At 28.1% G+C, this 20060-nt stretch overlaps 1 protein-coding gene across 4 annotated transcripts in view; it reads left to right on the top strand.

Annotated features, from left to right (window-relative positions):
- The first annotated feature begins 255 nt into the window (after window positions 1-255).
- Window positions 256-20060, top strand: part of LOC123268812 (NADPH oxidase 5) — a 71447-nt gene continuing 51642 nt past the window's right edge. The window contains exons 1-4 of one of the 4 annotated variants that reach the window (XM_044734180.1): window positions 256-379; window positions 2840-3088; window positions 16331-16425; window positions 16796-16907. In XM_044734180.1, coding sequence (XP_044590115.1) covers window positions 2924-3088; window positions 16331-16425; window positions 16796-16907 — 372 coding nt within the window. In that variant the 5' untranslated portion in view covers window positions 256-379; window positions 2840-2923. Of the gene's footprint in view, window positions 380-2839; window positions 3089-9151; window positions 9585-14126; window positions 14217-15861; window positions 15910-16330; window positions 16426-16795; window positions 16908-20060 lie in introns of those variants that run through there. The other 3 variants (XM_044734183.1, XM_044734181.1, XM_044734182.1) reach the window with 3 other exon arrangements.

Raw genomic sequence — 20060 nt, 5'->3', positions numbered from 1 at the left:
GGTAGTGACGCAATTCTTTCGGGAATTGCGTGATTCGATTTATCCTCGGAAATTCAATGGTCTACAACGCGTTTAATAGTAAACCGAGTAGAGTCGAGCCGCCCCCACAGGCTCCCTCCGATAATAAAAAATAAACAACTGAAAAAAACAATAATAAAAAATAGTTGTTGAAATAGAATTGAAAATAAACTAGTATAGACTTTCGAGGAAAATAAATAACAAAATCTAAATCGACAATAAATAGAGTGTGATAGGTGATCGGTGGAGTTTCTTGTGCGTCTACTCAACTACATGATGAACGCGTCAATTCATTTATAAAAACTAAAACAAAACTAAATAAAATCCAGTGACACCAGAGTGATTTCTCGTGGAGCGAAAAAAGGTTTTTTAGATTTAACCTTTTTCGGTGATTCAACTTTCTGGTTTGTTTTATTTGAAATGCTTTCCTTCCGGTATACTTGGGTTTACTTGTGCACCCCTTCACCCATACCCATACCCCTTTCCCATCCCACAGTTACCCCGCGTTATTCGTCTATCGTCTACCCCGATTCATTGGGTACACTGAGTGTGTTTGCTACCGACTCGACTCACCAAGTTCATCACTCTAGCACTTGAACTTTCAATTTGTCTTAACTCACTCCCTTTTTTTTTTGTTTTTAAACTTTTTACTTTTCAATCACTTTTTTTTTCCTTATTTATTTTAAGAGTAATCGAACAGACCAACAATTAAACCTTTCGATTAATATTTATAGTGTAAATAATTGTAGAAGCTACAATAAACTAAAAAACTCTATTTTTAATTACTTCATTTCAAATTTTAAAACGTAAAAATTATTATTTACACAATTTACAGTAAAAAAATCCAAAAATAACTTTTAAATGTCGTACTAGTAATTGAACTTTTTTTTTTCAAAGTCTAATAAATTATTTCCGGCATATGTAAACTTTACCAAAAAATAATTTTTCTATTAAATGGCTAGGAAATTAGTCTAGAATTGATTAGGTAAGCAAAGCAAGCCTCTACAATGATGAAAATTTATTTTTTGTAGTATACTTTATAAAAAACTAAAAAATATCAAAACATAAGCCTGAACACAATTATTCAAATTCATAATTAGATAAGTTTAAAAAATAATTTTAACGGATAAAAGACTAGTAAATTTTATTTTAAATGTATGTGTTTGCGTTATATATATATTTTTTTCAATTTTTCTAAGTATATAAAATATCTTTTAATTTTAGAAATATTTATTTATTGAAGTACGCTTTGCAAGCGTAGTTTAATAAGTTGTGCTTCGAGCTAGTAATAATCACAATAATAACGTTAGTGCCTCAAAAATGAAATTCCTTTAAAATTAGCTTATATTTCTTTATTGATATTATTATCCATCAAATAATAGATTAAAAATTTTTTCGAAATAATTTTTTATTATCTTTTGTAATATTTCATCTTCTACATTTGAAACGCTAAAAAGTAATTAGAACCTGAGCAAATTTTATCATTCTATTTTTTTTTGTATAAAATGTCTTAAATTTAGAAGCTAAAATATTGATAAATAAATATTCTAAGAAAGTTAAGACAAGTATCCTTCGTTTTGATTTATAAATAAACGTAAACTTGAGTGATGATTGAAAGTTTAACTGATTGCATTATTATAAGTATAATTTTTTTATGTTGAAATATAATTTAACCATCTTCAGACAAAAATTTGATGTCTTACCGGAGTTATTGGATAATTATTATTATGAAGTTTAAATTAGAAACTCATAATAAAAAAGACTAAGCGGATGTAGCAAGAAAGCTTCTTACCTACGACATTATTCGATCTAATGATGAAAAATGATTTATCAAAACGTCATTCAAATTAAAAAGTCAATTTTCATTACATCAACTGCTTGAAAAATTGTAGAAGATTAAACTCTTCTTATACTCGCTTAAGGGGGGAAATACGTGTAGAAGGCCGTTTTCATACTGATTTTCATTCATTTTTGTAAGGTATAACAAATTAATATTATTTATTGAAACTAACAAGTTATTTTATACATATATTTATGAGTATTTTTTTGTATTAAACAACAATATAAATTAACAAATAGCGGAGATATCAGCTGATACACATCGTAGGTTGTCATCCGACTTAACAGTCTGTGTGCAGTATGGAAGCCACAATTTTTATTTGAAATCAATGGCACAGAAAAATTACTTCATTTGTATGTGTATCTTCCATATGAACCTCAATTCGAAAAAAAAGTAAAAATTTGCATTTTTTAGAAGGCTGTGGAATTAAGTCGTGATTTTTTACCACTTTTTCATACATTGTTTATTAAAAAAAAATAGTTTAAATAAAAATATCGCTTTCGATTGAGGTTCATATTCAAGGTAATTGTATAAAGAAAATTATAAGCAATATCGGAAGATGATTGGTTTAAAACTCTTTAAGCTAGACTGCACACAGTTTTGAAAAAACTCGTTTCGAGAAAAACGCGTTTAAAAAAAAAGTAACAGAAAAAGTTAATGTAAAATAGTATTAAAGTAATTACTTAATCGCTTATAACTTTTGAATGAATAGGAATTTTAACTTGAAATTTTAAATCTATATTTTTTAATAGTTTTACAAGCGATTTATAAAAAAAAAAAAAAAAAGTTGAATTTTTTTAAGCCTGTACACGTATTTCCCCCCTTAAGAGACTATTAATTTAAATAAAAAAAAATAATAATAATTTTAAAAAATAATAACAATAATAAAATGTCAGTCACAGTCGCAATAACAGTATCTAAATTAGCTAATGTAAGTAACTATCACCGAGTGTATACTCAATTTAGTTCTCGACGTGTTACAGGGTGAATTTCAGTGAACAAGAGAACATAGTAAGAGAGTAGAGAGTTGGAGTAAAGAGACGTTTACCTGAGGGAGACTTTACGATGCCAAGTTACGAGATCCGTGCAGAGTGCATGAGCTCAATGGAGGAGGAGTGTTTGATTGAAAGACGAAGAAGCACCACCCTAAAGGAGTGCTTGGAGCTCTTGAAACTCGAGGGATCTCTTAAGTACAGCCGGGAGTCTTTCAGGAAGCTCTTTCAAGATGAGGTAATTTATTATTTATTCATCCCAGATTATTATCACATCAGTACCTCCGTTAACCAAATTAAAAAAGTATCCGACTAGCTCCGGGTTTTTTTTACTGCCCTTAAAAAATAGACCGCTGCAACTGATACCGATGCTGCAACCCGTAAAGAATTTAACATCTCATACTAAAATATATGAAATAAATCCTCTTATATTAATCAAATCTAACAAAAAGTTTTTTTTTTAAAGATATCGGTTAACTAAATCTAAAAACTACACTTTACGGTAGAACTCATTTATTCGAACTCTGTGGAATTAATTTTAATCTAAATATAATATAATCAAAGAAGTATCAATTTATGATATATTTTAGTTAAACAACAATATTGTTTGAATGAACTTTTATATTTTCGCAAAAGAATTATTAAAAAAAAAAAACAATTAAATTCATTTTTATGACATAAATATTCAATTTTTTTTTATGCAAAAGCTCACACGCCCGGAATTTTTAATAAAAATGTCATGTCAACTTTATCTGAAAAATTTTTATTTCTCCTAAATTGATACTTTGTCACCGGAGAATTAAATCAACGGAAAAATATTTCTGTTCAATCAAAGGAAGTTTATGTCCCTGTGTAAATGCTGCATTCTGTAGGTAGTAATTTAAGAAAGCGTTCAGAAAATTTCAGTTCATCAGTTAAATTTTCTGTCAAACAAAAAAAGAATTGAATCAGAGGGGGGAGGGGGGCAAAATAAGGGTACTTGAGGAAATGCTCAGTTCTCGGAGATCCAAATATAGTAATTTTTAACTTCCCGCTAAGAAAATCGAAGATTTTCAAAAATCAGGAAGTTATTGTTTTCACCACATTTTGCAAAAATCGAGTTTTCATCAGATCTCGACGTTTTGAGGTCCTAGGAAGCTTTCCTGACTATTCCCGCGATATTATCACTATGCGTGTGTGTGTGTGTGTGTGTGACTATGTGACTATGTGACTATGTGACTCGCTTATAACTTTTGAACGACTAAACCGATCGGAATATACTAAACGGCGTTCTAAAGAGTTCCCTCAAACTTAGATTTCCTGTGAATTTGAACCGATTCGGACCGATAGATTTTGAGAAATTTTGAAAAATCTCGAAAAAAATAAGAAAAAAATTTTTTTTGAAAGTGGTTTTTTTGGAATAACTTTTAAACGGCTTTATCGATCAACTTCAAAAACTAATCCGCCCTTAAGCTTAAAAAACCACGCTTATCGTCGCTAATCCGGTCAAGATCGGTTGATTCGTTCGAGAGATATCGTGAACGAAAGAAAACCGAAAAAAGAGTTTTTTTGACATAACTTCGTAATTTCTTTTCGGATCGTTTTTGATGATATAGAATAATTTTAGAGCTTAAAAAACCGCGTCAATCGCCGCCAAGAACGTAGAAAGCGGTTGATTGGTTCGAGAGATATCCTCGATAAAATATTTGAAAAAAAAGTGTTTTTTTAACATAACTCCGACATTTTTTGGAATAACTTTTAAACGGCTGCACTGTTCGATTTCAAAAACTAATCAGCTATTAGCATGAAAAAATTACGTCGATCGCCGTCAAGCCGGTCAAAATTGGTCAATTCGTTCAAGAGATATCATGAACGAAAGAAAACCGAAAAAAGTGTTTTTTTGGAATTACTCCAAATTTCCTAGTTTTATCAATTCAAACTTGAAGATTCTTCATGAAACTAAAAAAATTGCGTCAAATGCTGCCAACCGCGTGAAAATCGGTTGATTCATTCAAAAGTTAGTGCGGTTTGAAAATTTAAAAAATATTGTTCTATGAAACTTCTATCAGACTTTTGAGCTCGAAGAAACTTTTATGCACCTAGGTATGGAATTATCGGGAAGTTGCATGAATGGCCTTCAGGGTCTATCGTTTTTCTAATTTTTTTTTTTTTTATTGTATTTAAAATAAATGGAACATTTTGGAATTTCACTTATAATTTTTCTGGTTTAAATACATTTTTATCTCTGTATCATGCATTTATGATATTATGACATATTATTATATATGACAATAAAAATTTTTTGACAAAGCAAAAACTTTGCTGAACTACAAAAATTTTTTTGTAGTCGAAGCTACTTTAACATTTAAGATTATTTTCTGAAATCAAATTAAGCTTTTTCTAAGTACACTTATTTTTAATCGGTGACAGATAAAAGCTAAGCGTTCTCGAAATGAATTGGAGTTCAGTTTTAAAACACCGAATCATTCTACACCGATAAAAAAGTTAAAGGATCAATTGAAAAATCTTCTAGAAAGAAAAGAATTTTGAAGAAACTGATTATCTTCAGTTCAGTCAAGCAAAAATCATAAATATATTTTTAAACATACAAAAGTTGTCTTGATTCAAGAACTTTTTTTCTTGATTCAAGATTATTTCTTCAAAATTCTTTTTTGGTTCAAATTTTTTTTTTTTTTGTCCAACGTTATTCCAACGTTTCCAACGTTAAAAGCGTTAATTCAATGTTTTGAACTTTACAAATAAATAAAAATATATCTAGACATGAAAGACAAAAAAAATATATAATGTATAGTGATCTTTTCACTCCAAATCGACCACTTTTGAACCCGATCCCTTCCAAATTTTTTCAAAGTGGGATTCCTTCATTTAATATTTTTAACTTCCCACTAAGAAAATTGAAAATTAAAAAAAATCGGGAACGCTTGTAACGTTGGAGACGTTGGAAACGTTGGAATAACGTTGGAGATTTCGACTCGGAGCTGTTATATATAAACAATTGTTTATATATAAACAATTTTTGATAAAAAAATTTTTTTTTTCGAAAATAATATTTATTTTGAGAATTATCAAATTTAGAAAGGTAATTAAATCTATCTTCATAGTTTAAAAAAGCTTTTTGGAAAAAAAATTTTTTCACTAAATTTTTGGGATACCTCATGTTGTCTATTCTACCCCATTTTACCCCTACCCCGGTCACCTATATATAGCATATAATTTATCTTCTCAAGATTTTTTTATAAAGCGAAACATTTCATTTAAATTCGGTAGTAAATAAACAATGATAATTTAATTGGACAATTTGTTTACTTTTCTACTCGGGGAGTTTTTAACTCGTTATCTGGTGAAAATCAACCTCATTTAATTTATTTTATTCAACCTAGAGTAATTCGTGTTCCTGGTTGAAAATTTCACAACATTCGAGTAAAAACTTAAATTTTTTACAATCTAATACTATTTGAACATTAATGTCGATAGCGTCGATTAATTACAAGAAATAAATGATACGGGAATTCATCAATAACTAACAATTTTTAGGTTCTTTTAACAAATATCCTCGACGGAAAATATATCTTTAAAAGCAAAAAGACTCACATAAAAAATTTTATACCCACACATAAGGTAAAATACCCAGTAGTTGAACAGATTTCAAAGTAAAACATATTTGACTCTACTTTTAATATATAAAGATGTAATTATTAGTTCAAATTAGTGATTTTCATGAAAATGTAAACAATTTTAAATTGATTGAAGCGCAAAATAACAAAGATAATTGGTTATTTATATTTTGACAAAGTTTTTAAAAAAGACTATGAAAGGAGTAGTAGTTGAACAATCAATTCTGACAAGCCGCAGTAGTTGAACACTCCGGGAGCAGTAGTTGAACTAATGAAATATGTGGCAATAGGCGCACCAAAAATTTTCAACGTTTTATTGAAATATCAAAAGAAATATAAAATATTATTGAATAATATTAAATATAATACTGTGAATATTTAATATGTTCATTTAAAAATGATAAATATTTGTATTTAATTTTTTATTTACATTTTTTATGAATGACAAAGCAAATTTTCAATCATAAATCAAAAAAACTCCATTCAAAACGTTCAATAATTTTTAATTACACTAATTTTTAGTCATAAAACTTATTTAAATTGGAGTAATTAATACAAATCACAATGCTGATCACTAGTCTATAAACCTATTAGAGGTTATAGTACTGTTAAATTTATACGGCCTCAGCCTGTTCAAGTTCTGGGTACCACTTTAAAAATTTGGAGGTATAGTTGAACGCTAAAATTTAATATAAAAATTATAGTTTATGTCTTTGCAAAAAATATATGTTATTCAGAAAAGACTGTTTCATTAGATGGTACAATTTTTTTTACTTAAAATGATGATATACCGTTTTTTTGACTGATTGTTCGGTTCACGATTTAGTACCTTTTTCATGAAAAAAATAGCATCTATCGACGATTCTCGACATGTCAACTTTCAAGTTAATAAAAATATAATTGTTTTGATTTATAATTGAAAAAACTTACAGAAATCAATTACTGTATCATTTAATAATTATAATATGCGCATATTACTCATAATAAATTTACGGATTTTGTATTATAACAATTCGAAAAGTCTGTTCAACTACTGGTCCCATTTTTACAAGTGTTCAAGTACTGGGTACTTTACCTTATATCTAAATTATATGCATTTACGTCAAAAACGTAGAAGCAATTTTTTATATATGCCTGTATGTTTTCATATATGTTATATATACAAATTTTTTTTTGTGCTAAAATTTACAACAAAAAAAATTTCTAAATTTCATATGTAAAAATTAAAACTATGAATGCAATTTTAAATAAATAATTGTTTTAATAAAATTTTATTTGTTAAAATAAATAAAAAAAACTGTCAGGTATAATTTTTGTTTGTATTATCACAGAAAATAATTGTTTCTTTGAAAGAAAAAATGTTTGAATTATATTAATGGAAAATAAAAATTTCAATTAATAATGTTTAATTTTTTTCAATGATCGACTAAGTATTAACGCGAAAATAAAATTAATTTCAACAATAATAATTTGAATAATCGACAACTATTTATTTTTTTTAAATCTAAAATTAAAATCCAATTTGATAAATAAAGATCATTTTTTCACGGCACGAATCATCAACAAAATTTCCAAAATAACCATAACCGAAAAGCGTAAACATTCTATAAAACATTTAATCCAAAATTCGCGGGAGATTTCAACGGAAATCAACAGCAAGCAGGGCGCAGCTGTAAAATATTATTACACTGTAAATTTTTATATTTCTGAAATCTCCTTCTCGTAACATGATTGTACTCTCTTACATTACAAAGGCACGTCCGAGAGATAACGAAGGTAGTTCGAGCTCCGGCAGGAAGAAGAGAGTTTGCCGTAAGGGGAAGGCAATTGGTGGGAACCCCCGGGCAATCGTCGAGGTCTCGTTAAATAATAATCGATAGATCGTGCTTGCGAACCCATTCTCTCTTATTTAACAAAGTTACTTACAACTAGCTAGCTAACTTACATTCTTCTTTTTCGCTCCTCCGTCAAAAGTGATACCACGAGCAGGAACGATAGCAGTAGTAGTACCAGTAGTAATAATAATAATAATAATAATACTTATAATAATAATAAGAGCAAAACTGAGTTTAATATATAAAACGCAACGGCGCGTGGATTACGTGATCAGTAATGGGTTTACTCGGAGCTATGCCAGAAACTAGACAACAATCTCTATGCACAGATATTATATTACACATATACATATGTATATATGTCTTAGTTGATACATCCATGTAGACATAGGTACACACACGTCATACGTCGTACGTCGTATGTCGTATGTAGTATGTAGTATGTAGCATGAATTTGGATTATATATTAGTGTAGATAGATCGACATATCTCGAGGCGAATCGAGAAGTCGATCTATTCAGGATTGAGGGCTCTGTTTGATCAAGGCACTCGATCGCTTCAGGCTTGAGACCTTGACGCCTCGAGCGCCTCATCGCATTGCGAGAAATCTTATATTATTGCAAATATATTACATACATACTATTACTGTACCTACACACTACACCTGTATGCCCACACGTAAACATTAATTATACATTTGCTGATGGGTTAGTCTGTCAGTCATGGCTGGCATTCGAGCGAAATTGGCTCAAGTTTAAATTAAACACTAAATTGTTGTGTGTAAATATGTATGTATATGTTGCTTTAGTTTTTTTATTTATTTTCGCAAAAAAAAAAAAAAATAATAAATTGAGTAATCCGGTAATTCGGTGAATTGTTGGCCTTTTTTCGGCATTCATGCGTTCACACGTATTATTATTAAAGTGGCTCATTAACTCAGTTTTAATATTATATATTATGGAGAACAAAAAGCAACCAAGACGTAGCCGTACCATACGAACGAAAGTTGTATTCAGGATAATCGGATGATAATTGCCGGCGGTACTCGAGCCGTCATCACGATTACGAGGTTTGCTCAAGTTTCGTTCAAGAATGGGATCAAATAACACACGCTAGCTGTACTGGTACTGGTACTGGTACTATATACTTGGTAACTAGTATAAGTAAACAGCGGTTTGTGTGTATCGGTTTAAAGCGTCTGGTGTGTTGGCAAATCTACTTGTGGTTCGACATTTGAGAGAGGGCGACAACCAAACACAGAGATTGGCTTACCGATTTGACCATGGTATTGACCCATTTTGCAATTCATCGTCTAAATAAATGATTCGCTAAAATTAAACGGTTGCATTGTTATTGTTCTTATTGTATAATTATTAATATTGTTATTTTGTTTTTATTATATTACGAAATTTTATACTGACGCACGCAAAATCAATACTGAAGCGGTAACTTTGTTATGATTAATATTTAACTGCTTTTTTTGTTTCTTGCGGCTAAAAAAATTGGGTCGAACAATAAATTAACAAAGGAGTCTCAATAAAAAAAAAATGATTGTTTGTAATGGGTAATTGGTATTTACATTTATTCAATAACGGAATGGGGCTTCGGTGTTGATTATTTCTTCACTATTGACGTTTATTGCGAGTAATAAAAATTATTTTATGTAATTATTGATTTAGTATACTATCATTTTTATGGTCTTTAATTTTACGGCGATAAATTATTTTGTTGTGAGAGTTAACAAGTTAATTTTGAGTTGTTATTACAATCAAATTATTGTTTTATTGATACAACATAATTATGGTTATTTTTTGTGCAAGCGCTAAGTGAGTTATTATCGGTAAAATATTGGATATTGATCTTAAAATATCATCACTGAATTTGCATACTCTGAATCAAATTGTTTCTTCTAATTTTATGTATTGAGTAATCAAAAAAGTATTTTTTTTTCTTTTGCTAGTTTTTTTTCTAATTCTTTCGAGGGATATTTTTTAGTATAACAGAGAATCTTTGGGTAGTCAGAGAATTTCATATGTTTTAAATGAGAAGTAGTTTCGGTTTCCTTAAAATTTCTTTTAGCGCAAGAAATTTGTTTTTTGTGTGTGAAAATTGAGAATTTTGTCATTATACATCTTGTATTATAAATGGTAATAAATTTGGAAACTTTAAGATTTATTAGTAAACGTTATTCTTAAACTGTGAAAAAAAATCGACAAAATCTGTTGAAAAGTGATTGGATGTAGGGACTATCTTAAAATAATTTCACTTAAAAAATAGTCTTGAAGTAATAAATTTTATCAAATCGAGCAGATTTTAATTGTTAGAATTGTAATCGCCTGAAAAATTTAACTTTGCGGACTAAAGTTCAATAATTGTTGAATCGAGCGTAGTTATCGACGGAAGAAAAGGAAATTTCAAATAAAGAATATTAAGAAAATAAGTTTTTGAAGTGAAACTAATAAATTTTTTTGATAAATATTTCTTTACATCAAGTTAGTTTATTTTTTTGCTCAGTGTAAGAAAAAGAACATTACTGTCAAAAGATTATTCAAATTACGTTTTTGGGGAATTGAGTTTACGATTATTTGATAAATAAACAAATACGTTGAAAATTTGTTGTAAAATTTAAATTCCACGGTAGTCCTGTGTGATAACATTTCACACCGACGCACTAAATCAAATCAAATGTTTGCCCCCAGTATTTATTTTTCAACCTGTTATTTATTAATATTTATCCTTCATGATGGAGTAATTTCTGAAAAATAAATAAATACTGAAATTTAATAGTTCATGGACGCCCAAAATAAATATTTTTCAGAGTTAAGCAAGGCGAAAACAATACACAGTATTTTACTGACCGTGTCAACTAAATTCAAATTGAGTTTTCAATTAAATGACATCTTTTCAAGTAAAAATAATTTAATGAGGCCTCTCAAAAAGTCATTATTATCAGTAAAACAGCTTCCGTTATAATTAAATTATTTGATCTCAACTATTCTTATTCGAAACTTTAATTAACTCCTGTTCAGCGTCTGGACGTTGTAGACAAAATAAATACTGCAGTTGAATTAAATTCTCTTGTTGTAGTTAAATTAACTTGACATTTTATTAAGACTAATGAAATTACTGTTATCTTCCCATATCTTCTATGATTTATAAAATTTTATTACTCGCTATAGTTCTATTCATTTTTTTTTTTTTTTTTTTTTTTTTTCATATAAATTTTTCAAATTGAATTTGATTGTATTCAAATTTATATACATATTATTTAAACTAATTTTTATACATTACTAAGTATTTTATGTTATGTACTCGCAGAAATTTATTTTCATAGTACTTATTTTTTTTTTTTTTTGTAGAAATTGTATAACCATGAAACTGATTTTGCCATTTGGCTTGTGCCTTGGCATCAATAATAAATAAATCTAAATCTAAATTTATTCAAATTTTATCAATTTTTTTTTCATGCATAATAAAAATTGAAGTAGTTGTACGAAGTGAGCTTTACTTATTTTCAGTCATAAAAAATTGATAAGCTAATTTCTAATTGTCACAGCGAATTAAGAATTTAAATAGGATTTCTGAAGTTGAAGAGTCTTCGAGAAGAAATTTCAACTTATGAACAACAATTTTTTTGTCTATTTTATATTTTCTTAACTTCCTGCTATGAATATCAATGATTTTCAAAAAATCAAGTAATTATTGGTTTCACCCCGATTTCTGAAAATCGAGTTCTCATCAGATCTCCACTTTTAGAGGTACTAGGAAGCTATTCTGACTATTCCTACGACGACGGCAGTATGTCTGTATGCGTGTTCAACCGATTTGAACGAGGTTGGCGTTATTCGATAGGGATCAGCGAAACTTAGACTTTCATTTAGGCTTAAACCGATTCGGTACGATAGATTTCGAGAAAATCCAAAAAAACCGAAAAAAAAAAGTTTTTAAAATCATGTTTGTCCAAAATAAGCTGTAATCTGCTTTACCGATCGATTCCACAACCGAATCAACTCTTAAACTTGAAAAATAATGCCGAATGCCGTTTAAAAAATCAAAATCGATTCATTGATTCGAGAGATATAATATCGTTGACAAAAAATTTCTAAAAGTGTTTTTTTTTTTTTTTAAATTACTTCAAAATTTCTGATCGGATCGTTTTTAATTTGGAAAGTTAATTATTAGGGCTTAAAAAGATGCGTCGATCGCTACAAACTGCATCAGAATCGATCCATTCGTTTGAGAGATATTTTGAAAAATTCCAAAAAAGTATTTTTTCTAACATAACTTCAAAATTTCACGTCGAATCGTTTGGTAGGTAACAAATAATTTTTCTGTGCTTGAAAAACTGCGTTGAATGTTGCAAGTTCCATCAAAAACAATTTATTCGTTCGGAAGATATCGCAATTAAAAATTTTCAAAAAAATATGTTCTCAATAACTACTAGAATTTCGAGCTCGAAGAGAATTTCGAGCTCGGAATAGATAATTTCTCAAGTGTTTTTTATATAGCGAGATGTTCCAGGGATGGCCTGCAGGGTCAACCGTTTTCCAGATTTTTTTTCCTGTTGCACATCAAAAGTAGGATAAAAAAAATTGACATAAATAACAACTTGAAAGAAAAAGTTAATTACAATGAACAAATGATGATATTTTAAAAAACGTTAACTTAAATTCTTCAAAGTCCATTTTTGTTCTATCAAAACTCGTTCTTCGCAGACATAAAAAACTCTCCAAAATTTGAAGTCTGTTGGGCATAATTAAGATATAATAATATTTTAATCTTTGATCCCTCTGCTCTCGGATCCATTAAAAGTCGATTTACGAGGAACCTTTGCAGTTCATTAATAAATAAGACTTCTTAATAATTTAAGTTATAAGTTATTTTTTTTTAATGTGCCGTAATATGCTCAGTAAAAAATTTTTAGATTAAACGTGAAGAATGCATTCCGTTAGAGTAAATTTTTATTATTTTTTATAAGATAAAAATGAGTAAGATATACAAAAAAACGTATTTTACTGTCGCACCGGAAAAAGTTTTACTTTTAAAAAATTGATTTTCACTTTTTCACTTCTCTTCCATGATCATTGATCAATATTTTAAACTGAAGAGTTTGAAGTTTAATTTCACAAAAGTTTAACTTTTTGTACTTTAATTTTTAAAACGAAAACTGTCATATCAGTTGTCTGCCACACTAAAGATAAATTTATATTAAATGAACAAACTTTATTGGCATTTAAAATAAGTTATGTATGAATAAAATCGAAATATATTAAATTAAAGCACGATATCGGCAAAATTCTCTCAAATGATACTTTAAAAAAACGTCAATTAAAATATTTAATTAAACAAGACAGTTTGTAAAAATTAACTCAATAACTCACTATAGAACGAAATACTTATTCATGTTACCGTCAATCATGTCTGATAACTTATCAGAAAATTAACATTGTTCAAATGCTAAAAATATATATCAAAATGTATGTATAGTATTTGAGGTTAAACACAAGTATGACTACAAACTTCCTGGTTTAATTGATAACGATAAGCAATGATAAGCAATACGATTCAATTATTCATAACTATATACAAACATCATTATAGTAATATTTGATAAACTATAATTAGATATGATCATCTGGAAGTCTGATGAAACATAAAGTCGAATTATCGTCTATATGATAACTTATTATTAATATTCTTATTATTAATAAGAATAAGCATGAATTTGGGTCAATAGATAATGAGAGTAAATTATTGTTTAAAAGACTGAAAGACGCACTTTAATAGCAAATCAAACTAAGAAGTTGTAAATAATTTTGAGTAAGTTGAAAACATTAATAAAGTGAATAACAAAAAATTTATTTTATTGTAAAGAAACCCCGGAATGCGGGATGAAACTGTTGTAAATACTTTATTGGTAAGTATTCATAAAAGTCGAACTGTTATAAAAATATTTTATAAAGCACTCACGCTGTTTTTATTACAATAAAATAAATATTTTTGCTACAAGTAAAAAAATTTTCTAATATAGCTATAGAGTGCCTGATATACGGATATAAAATTTTTTGATAAAGCCATATATGTCCTGATATGGACAAATCAAAATAATCTAAAATAGAAATTTTTTTTCACAGATAATCACTATTTTTATTTTAAACTTATTAAAAGCTATTCAAAAATATTTTATACTTTTTGGTTTGATTTGATGTTAAAATTTGTAATCATTTACAACTGTACTCACGTTCATCTCTACTCACAAATTTATGGTTAATTGATAATGTAAAAATTCGTGAGTAGAGATGAACTTGAGTGCAGTTGTAAATGATTACAAATGTAAGTGAATAAATTCTTTGTGAATAGAGATGTAACTGAGTTAAAAATTCAGTGAATAGACTTGAAAATGAATACAATTGAAACTGAGCAACGTTGTAATTGACTACTGTCGAATTTGAGTAAGGTTGTAACTGATTAAAGTTCTACCTGAAAGCAAGTAACATTAATTTGTTAATTAAATTCACCGAAGTTAGTTATTTCGGAGTTAATTCGAGAACCTCTACTTACGACTCTGGAGGTCGTAACATCTTTATCTCCAGCTTTAGTTGTTCTACTGGTTACTTACAAACCTGTAAGGTAACCGGGACGTAACAACTGAATGAATATGATTTCGAATAAAAATGTAATTGGGTGCAGATGTCGTTGATAGCTGTGAGTAGAGATTTTATGAGTAGACCTGTAACACATCCTCTAATATACATAAATAAATTTTTAAGTTGATGCCATTTTTTAACAAAATTAAACAACGTTATAATTGGTAATCAATATAATTTAACAAACAGAAGACCGGCTACAATCGATAAATTTTAACAAAATGAACAACCAAAAAAGCATGTCAATAAAAACTTGAATAATATTCTTCTAAAGTAAATCAAATTTGTTTTCACTTCTCTCTCAAATTATTCGTTACAATAATCAAATATGATTTCTACCAATTAATAGAATTATTATCACAAATAATATTATCAATTCACAGAAGTGAATTATTCATCCGTAACAAATATAAAAAGCAAAAATAACGTTTGGTTATTTGAAACTAAAATATTGATTCTCGATTATTAGCACTGAAAAAATTCACATCCATTGAACTAATTTTTCTTTCTGGTAGAACACTATCACAATAATTTACAATCAGTTTACCCTTCTTAGTTCATTGACCATAACTATCGATTTTTCCAGAGTATATACGATCCTGAAAATCTAAAAAACACTAGAATATAGACCTCACAACTTAGCCTTCAAACTAATAACGATAATACAGATAATAAAATGGAATCGAACAAAATAATTCATAACACTTGAGCATAAAAATATTTAGTTGAGTAAAAACATCGTTAATTCTTGGATTTGAATAAGGTTTTATTAAAACGTTTACCCGTGAACAAACAAGATAGAGATATATTAATAAATGTCACGTACTCGTTAATCAGCAAGCACGCAAGGGATCTTATAAAGTGCCGGAAACAAATGAAAAAAAAAGATATTTCGTGAATGATTTAGTAAGGTGAAATGTCTTAACTGGAATGTGCCGTAAGTTTTTCCAAGAATCTGTGTGTGTAAGTCGTAAATCGTGGTTGCATAGTATTTTATACTTTAAATAGTATTATGTATAGTACTGGCAAAGTATAGCAAGTGTGTAGCTCCGACAAACACAAATATCAGTTTCTCCGGCAAAGTAGTAGCGCAGTAGTACAACTCGGTGTACAAGTGCACGTAGTACCCTTCTACAAGACACCGTCAGTAGTTTCATGTATAATACAGATACGTAAATGTCCATGTATGTAGCATATATATATAGCATATATATATATATATATATATATATATATATATATATATATATATATATATATATATGAACGGTACAGAAAATCTAGACATACAGAGTAGCTATGATTCACAATTCAAAGCCAACTGTTACTGGTACCTAGTACTAGTTGTAGTAGTAGTAGGATACTACAGTCTATGAACTTTCAGGTACTCTTGGGGAAATTGTTTATACTCTTTGATCAAGACAGAGACGAGCTTCTCAAACAAGAAGACTGGATTGAGTTCCTCAAAGCCCGACTGACGTAAGTAAATTTTATTTTACTTTTTATTTATCATTCAAATAAAGATTCTATACACATATAAATGCATATATATGTATATTGAATAGATAGGATGGAATAGAGCATAGAGTATTCGGCGGGCTAGGTCAAATGCAGTTATTTTGCTATTTTATTTTTCTACTATATCTTTTCTGGCTTGCTGTCCATTTTGCCAAGTGTGCAGATCTATCGTCGTCACGTACATTCGCGCGACTGTCACGTCAAAAATCCATCCCCGTCTCTTCATCCTAGTTTCATTTTATTTTATATTTATATTATATTATGTGTATATGTATAGGTATATACGATTTTTTTATTTTGTTTTTTGTTATTTTCTCGGTTCACTCGCCAGAAGTGACAAACAAGCGGACTTCATTGATCAAATTGAAAGTGTCGCTTATGTATTGTGCGGTGATGGGCCCATTGATTTGATCGCCTTCAACAAAATATTCCACGCTAAAGGGGTAAATTATTATCCTTTTTTTTTAGCTGTTTCAATATCGATGATAATAATAATAAATTTTAATAACTTTTTGTTTTACTGTACTTTTTGCTAATATTTAATATTTGATCAATTTTTTATTCAGAATTATTTATTCCGTAAAATTGATATTTTATTGACAAATATTCTTCTTTGAACTAAATTATTTTCACAAATAATTTTTATTATTAAATCTTGGCACAAAAAATATAATATTGGTTCAGCATATAAATGAGATTAATAATATTTATTAAAATGAGTAATAATAAATAATTTACGATCTTGGTTGATGATTGATAGCTATTTAATTAAATCTTGTTGAAGTTTGCCTCTCAGCTCTGACATATCTTTACTTTAAAATTCAAATCTCAGTTTGGTTTGTTTTTTTAAGGGAATTTTGTTATACTTACAGAATCTCTTATAAATAATTTATTTTTCCACTTCATAAGCCTTTGTCGTGTAATATTTTTCGATGTGTATAATGATAATAATATTTTGCAAATAAATGTGGAAAAAATTAGATTCTTTTGAAAATAAGAAACTTTTTATTCAGAATAATCTTCGCTTTGCTTCATTCTAGCTAGATGTATGTATAAAAAAATACATAATAATAAGTATAAATATTTCAGAAATTTTTAAAATCAAATGTTTGAAGATTGTTCCCGTTTTAAAATCTTTAAAAATTTTATTTTATTTTATTTTTGTTGTATTTATAGTGTGTTGCTATATTTAAACGATAAGTTAATTTTTTTTTATTGTTATTTATACACTGATAGAAGGATTTGTTTATAGTTAAAAATATTTGTTAATATTTAACAAATCATTTATTAGAGACCACTTTTTAGTCCTTAACAAATATTTCTTAGTATTTAAAAAGATTTATTAATATTTAATAAATGAATATCTGATTTATTAAATACAAACAAATCATTTTAAATACTAAGAAATATTTGTTTGATACTAAAAAATGGTCTCTAATAAATGATTTGTTAACTATTAACAAATATTTTTTTAATACAAATAAATCCTTCTATCAGTGTATATTTTACTGTATATCCTGACTCTTTTGTTGGCTCTGAAAGTAAATATCTGCTCAACAACAATATTATTATTATTATTATTACTATTATTATTATTATTATTATTATTATTATTATTAATTTTTATGATTATTACTTACTATTCTGTAAAATATGCTACAAAGAAATGTAGCGGAAACTCAAATGACAAATACTTATTATACTGTGTGTAAAGAATAACTTTGATCAAATAAATAATCGTACACTGTAAAAAATTTCGGTGTAAAGTTGGACCCAGAGACTTTTACACCGTCGTGTAAGTGTGAAAAGTCGGTGTAAAATTTCCTCCGTGTGAAATTTTCACTCGTGTAAATTTAACACGGTGTAATTTACTGTTTTACACTATTCCGTGTTATTATTTATAACTTTGCAAGTTTAATAACTATTGCTAGTAACCTTGCAGTTACTATGTAAATCCCGTGACTTGTGAACTATTATTAAATAAAATTTTGCTTTATTAAATAATGACTTTTGTTAAATTGCACTGTACTTTTGTAACTATTGACATTTTTAAAGATATAAGCTCATTCCGATGTTACATTCATCAAGAGCTTTCATTTGAGTACCCATATGCATTTTGATATATTTTTCATATATACATATATACAATATATATAAATAAATGAAAAATTGATGTGGGTACTCAAATGAAAGGTCGCGATGAGTGTTATGTCAGGGTGAGCTTACATATTTAAAAATATCATTAGTTGACAAAATAACAATGTCAGTTTTTAATTATTGACATTTTTCAAGATATAAGCTCATCCTGATGTTACACTCATCAACAACTTTCATTTGAGTACCCACATGCATTTTGATATATTTTTCATATATACATTTATATAATATATTTTATTTTTATTTTTCATTACAGATACAGATCAATATATTTACATGTACATAACTATATTACAATCTGTCCTATAGAGATGCAAAAGCACCTGTGCACAGGACTGGTATAATATTTATTAATTCAAGATAGCGGATTTATATAAACTAAAGAGATAACAATTATAAGTTACTAGAATATTTAACATTGCTAATTAAAGTTTTAAAGTTTAGTGCCAAAATACAATTACTAGCCTTGATATATTTATAATCAATTTCAGTAGATTATTTTTGTTAGATTTCTTATCTCCTTTCAAACACTTTAAATTATTGGGTAGTTTATTAAAGTATTTAATAGCAGTGTATCTAGCACTCTTGCTAGCAATTTTTTTATTTATCTTTGGTAAGGGAATAGATCTATTTCTAGTATTAACACATACATTTTCATACTCAACTTTGCATTCATCATAAAACATTGACAATGAACTGATAATATAGGTTTTACTTATATCGAGTACATTAGACATATTATCGCCTAATTTATTTATTATTTTTCTCTGATTTATCAAAATTGATTTTAGAATATTATTATATGCACTTCCCCACGCCGTTATTCCATAGTTAATAATGCTTTCTATAAGGGCATGATATATTATTTTTAACGTTTTCTTATTCATGAAACTACTTATCCTATGGAACAGAAAAATGAAGTATTTTAATTTTTTTAATAGCTCTTTTATCTGATAGTCCCATTTCATACGACTATCGATAATTAAACCTAGATATTTATAATATTGCACTCGGAGCAACATTTTATTATTGATATTCAGTTCAAATTCATTTGGTACACTGTCAAAATAACAACCAAAAGTTATGAAAGAGGACTTATCAATGTTGAGCGATAATTGATTACTACACAACCATAGATTTAAATTACTTAGCCAATAATTAAGTTTAGATCTGACGTCATTCCAATTTTTGCCAAAGCACAGTACCGCAGTGTCATCTGCGTATGAAACAAGGGATCCGTTTGGGATAACTTTGAAAATGTCATTGATATATAGAATAAATAACAGTGGTCCCAGGATAGTACCCTGGGGCACTTCTATTTTAACAAGCATCCTTTCACTTAATTTATCATTTATTTTTACACTTTGATATCTCTCGCTAAGATAACTTCTCATAAGCTCCAAAACACAACCCCTTATTCCATGTGCTTCTAATTTCTC

This window comes from Cotesia glomerata, linkage group LG7 (genome assembly GCF_020080835.1).
Source record: "Cotesia glomerata isolate CgM1 linkage group LG7, MPM_Cglom_v2.3, whole genome shotgun sequence".
Lineage (NCBI taxonomy): Eukaryota > Metazoa > Arthropoda > Insecta > Hymenoptera > Braconidae > Cotesia > Cotesia glomerata.
This window is presented reverse-complemented; position numbering and strand designations above follow the sequence as displayed.